Here is a 1,794-nt window from a genome sequence, read left to right as displayed (position 1 = left end):
TTTAGGAGGGCTCTTTGGGTCACCCGCCCGGAGCTTCCTGCCACCCCGTAAGAGACCTCTCTGTAACGGAGACTGGGGGAGACTAGGAGCCATGTTCAGAAACGCCTTGCTCTCTCATGACGACAATTTCCAAAGCCTCTAGTTGAAGATACTCATGTTTTTAAGGATATTTTTACGGTTCTGGTGTTAGATTAGCAAGATTTCTCGTTGATCATAAGGAGAAGGTCTCTTAAAAACCTGGCTAGTTGTCTAAGGGGACGTGAAAAATTGTCGTGGTGTGAGAGCAATGAGTTTCTGTATATAGCCGTAGGAACTGGGGATCATGTATGTCTTTCTCGAGGTTGGTCAGTCTTCGTTCCACGTTAGAGGTTAAAAGGTTATCTCGCTGTGATGATTAAGGAAGGGGATACGAAAGACTTGTAGTGGAGAGAAAGAAAATCCATGGATCTCCACAAGAAATAAGAGATTACTGGACTTCATCATACAGGCGGATGTGGTGTGACGAGAGCCATCACTCATTCGACACCAGCAGTTGTGGCGGTACAGTTCTCAGTGCTTCCTCGGCCACGCCTTGCTTTGCCTTGCTTTACTAGGATTGAGAGAGAGAGAGAGAGAGAGAGAGAGAGAGAGAGAGAGGTCCTCGTGCCTGCAGGAGTCGGCGGCGCAGAGAGAGAAGAATTTATGAGAGAATTTGGACAGCGTTGGCATCAGTCAGGCCGAGTTACGTCGATTTTCACGCTTTCTTCTCCTTCTGTACCATTACCCCCAAGGTCGCGTGTGTGTGTGTGTGTGTGTGTGTGTGTGTGTGTGTGTGTGTGTGTGTGTGTGTGTGCGTGCGCGCGCGCGTCGTAAACAAGATCCTCGAAATGCAGGCAGCACGGATGACTGACTAAGGTCGCCCAGTCCCGCTGGCAGGGGATGAAGTGCCTCGCGTTTCAAAGCCGCGACGACGCCGTGATGGTCGGCTCCCAGGACCCTCATTTCAATTCCCCGTCGCTGCTCACCTTGAGACACACTGACCGCCCCGCCCTCGCCCTCCACGCCCTCACCCTGGCCGACCCTTGCCCTGCACAGCCATACTCACCAGGGGTGCCACACACACACACACACACACACACACACACACACACACACACACACACACACACACACACACACACACACCGCCCTTCCTGCACCTCCTTCCCTTATTCCTTCGTCTCGTTCTCCATTGAATATCCTCGTTGCTTATTAATGTTACGTGACAGCAGCGAAGGAGGAGAAGCAGTGTCAGCAGGAGGAACGGCAGCAGCAGCAACAACATCAGCAGGAGCAGCAGCAGCAGCAGCTCGCCAGATCAGAGACGCTGGACGGGCAGTTTATCGATTCCCCGGCGCGGCTGTTGAGCTTCCCGGCCAGTTTAACGAGCGGGCTCTCAGACTTCCAGGAAAGGTGCTTCAAACGTCCCCTGCTGCTGCTGCTGCTGCTGCTGCTGCTGCTGCTAGTGCTCTTGTTGAATGGCGTATGTTGGTCTCTTCTGCTCCTGCTGGAAGTGGGAGCCAAGGCTTGCTGCTGGCTGCTCCCTGCTTAGGCCCCTTTCCTCTGACGGTGGATGGTGAATGGTGGTGGTGGTGGTGGTGGTGGTGGTGGTGGTTGCTGCACCTCAGCTATTCCTGCTCTGCCACGTCTGCTACGTTGTGTTATTCTGTATTACACCTGTTCTGTTGTTCTCCCTCATTGCTCCTGTGTTGCTTCTGTGTTGTGGCAGTGCGTTGTTGCGGCTCTGCTGCTGCTGTTGCTGCTGCTGTTGCTGTT

General features: G+C 53.4%; 1 protein-coding gene across 1 annotated transcript in view; it reads right to left on the bottom strand.

Moving 5' to 3' along the window:
- LOC123518751 (formin-like protein 8) overlaps positions 1 to 93 on the bottom strand; it is a 4,870-nt gene extending 4,777 nt beyond the window's left edge. Inside the window, exon 1 of the mRNA XM_045279753.1 lies at positions 1 to 93. This exon is cut by the window's left edge and continues 15 nt beyond it. Coding sequence (XP_045135688.1) covers positions 1 to 93 — 93 coding nt within the window.
- Positions 94 to 1,794: the final 1,701 nt, after the last annotated feature.

Source organism: Portunus trituberculatus, chromosome 44 (genome assembly GCF_017591435.1).
Source record: "Portunus trituberculatus isolate SZX2019 chromosome 44, ASM1759143v1, whole genome shotgun sequence".
Taxonomy (NCBI): Eukaryota; Metazoa; Arthropoda; class Malacostraca; order Decapoda; family Portunidae; genus Portunus; species Portunus trituberculatus.
This window is presented reverse-complemented; position numbering and strand designations above follow the sequence as displayed.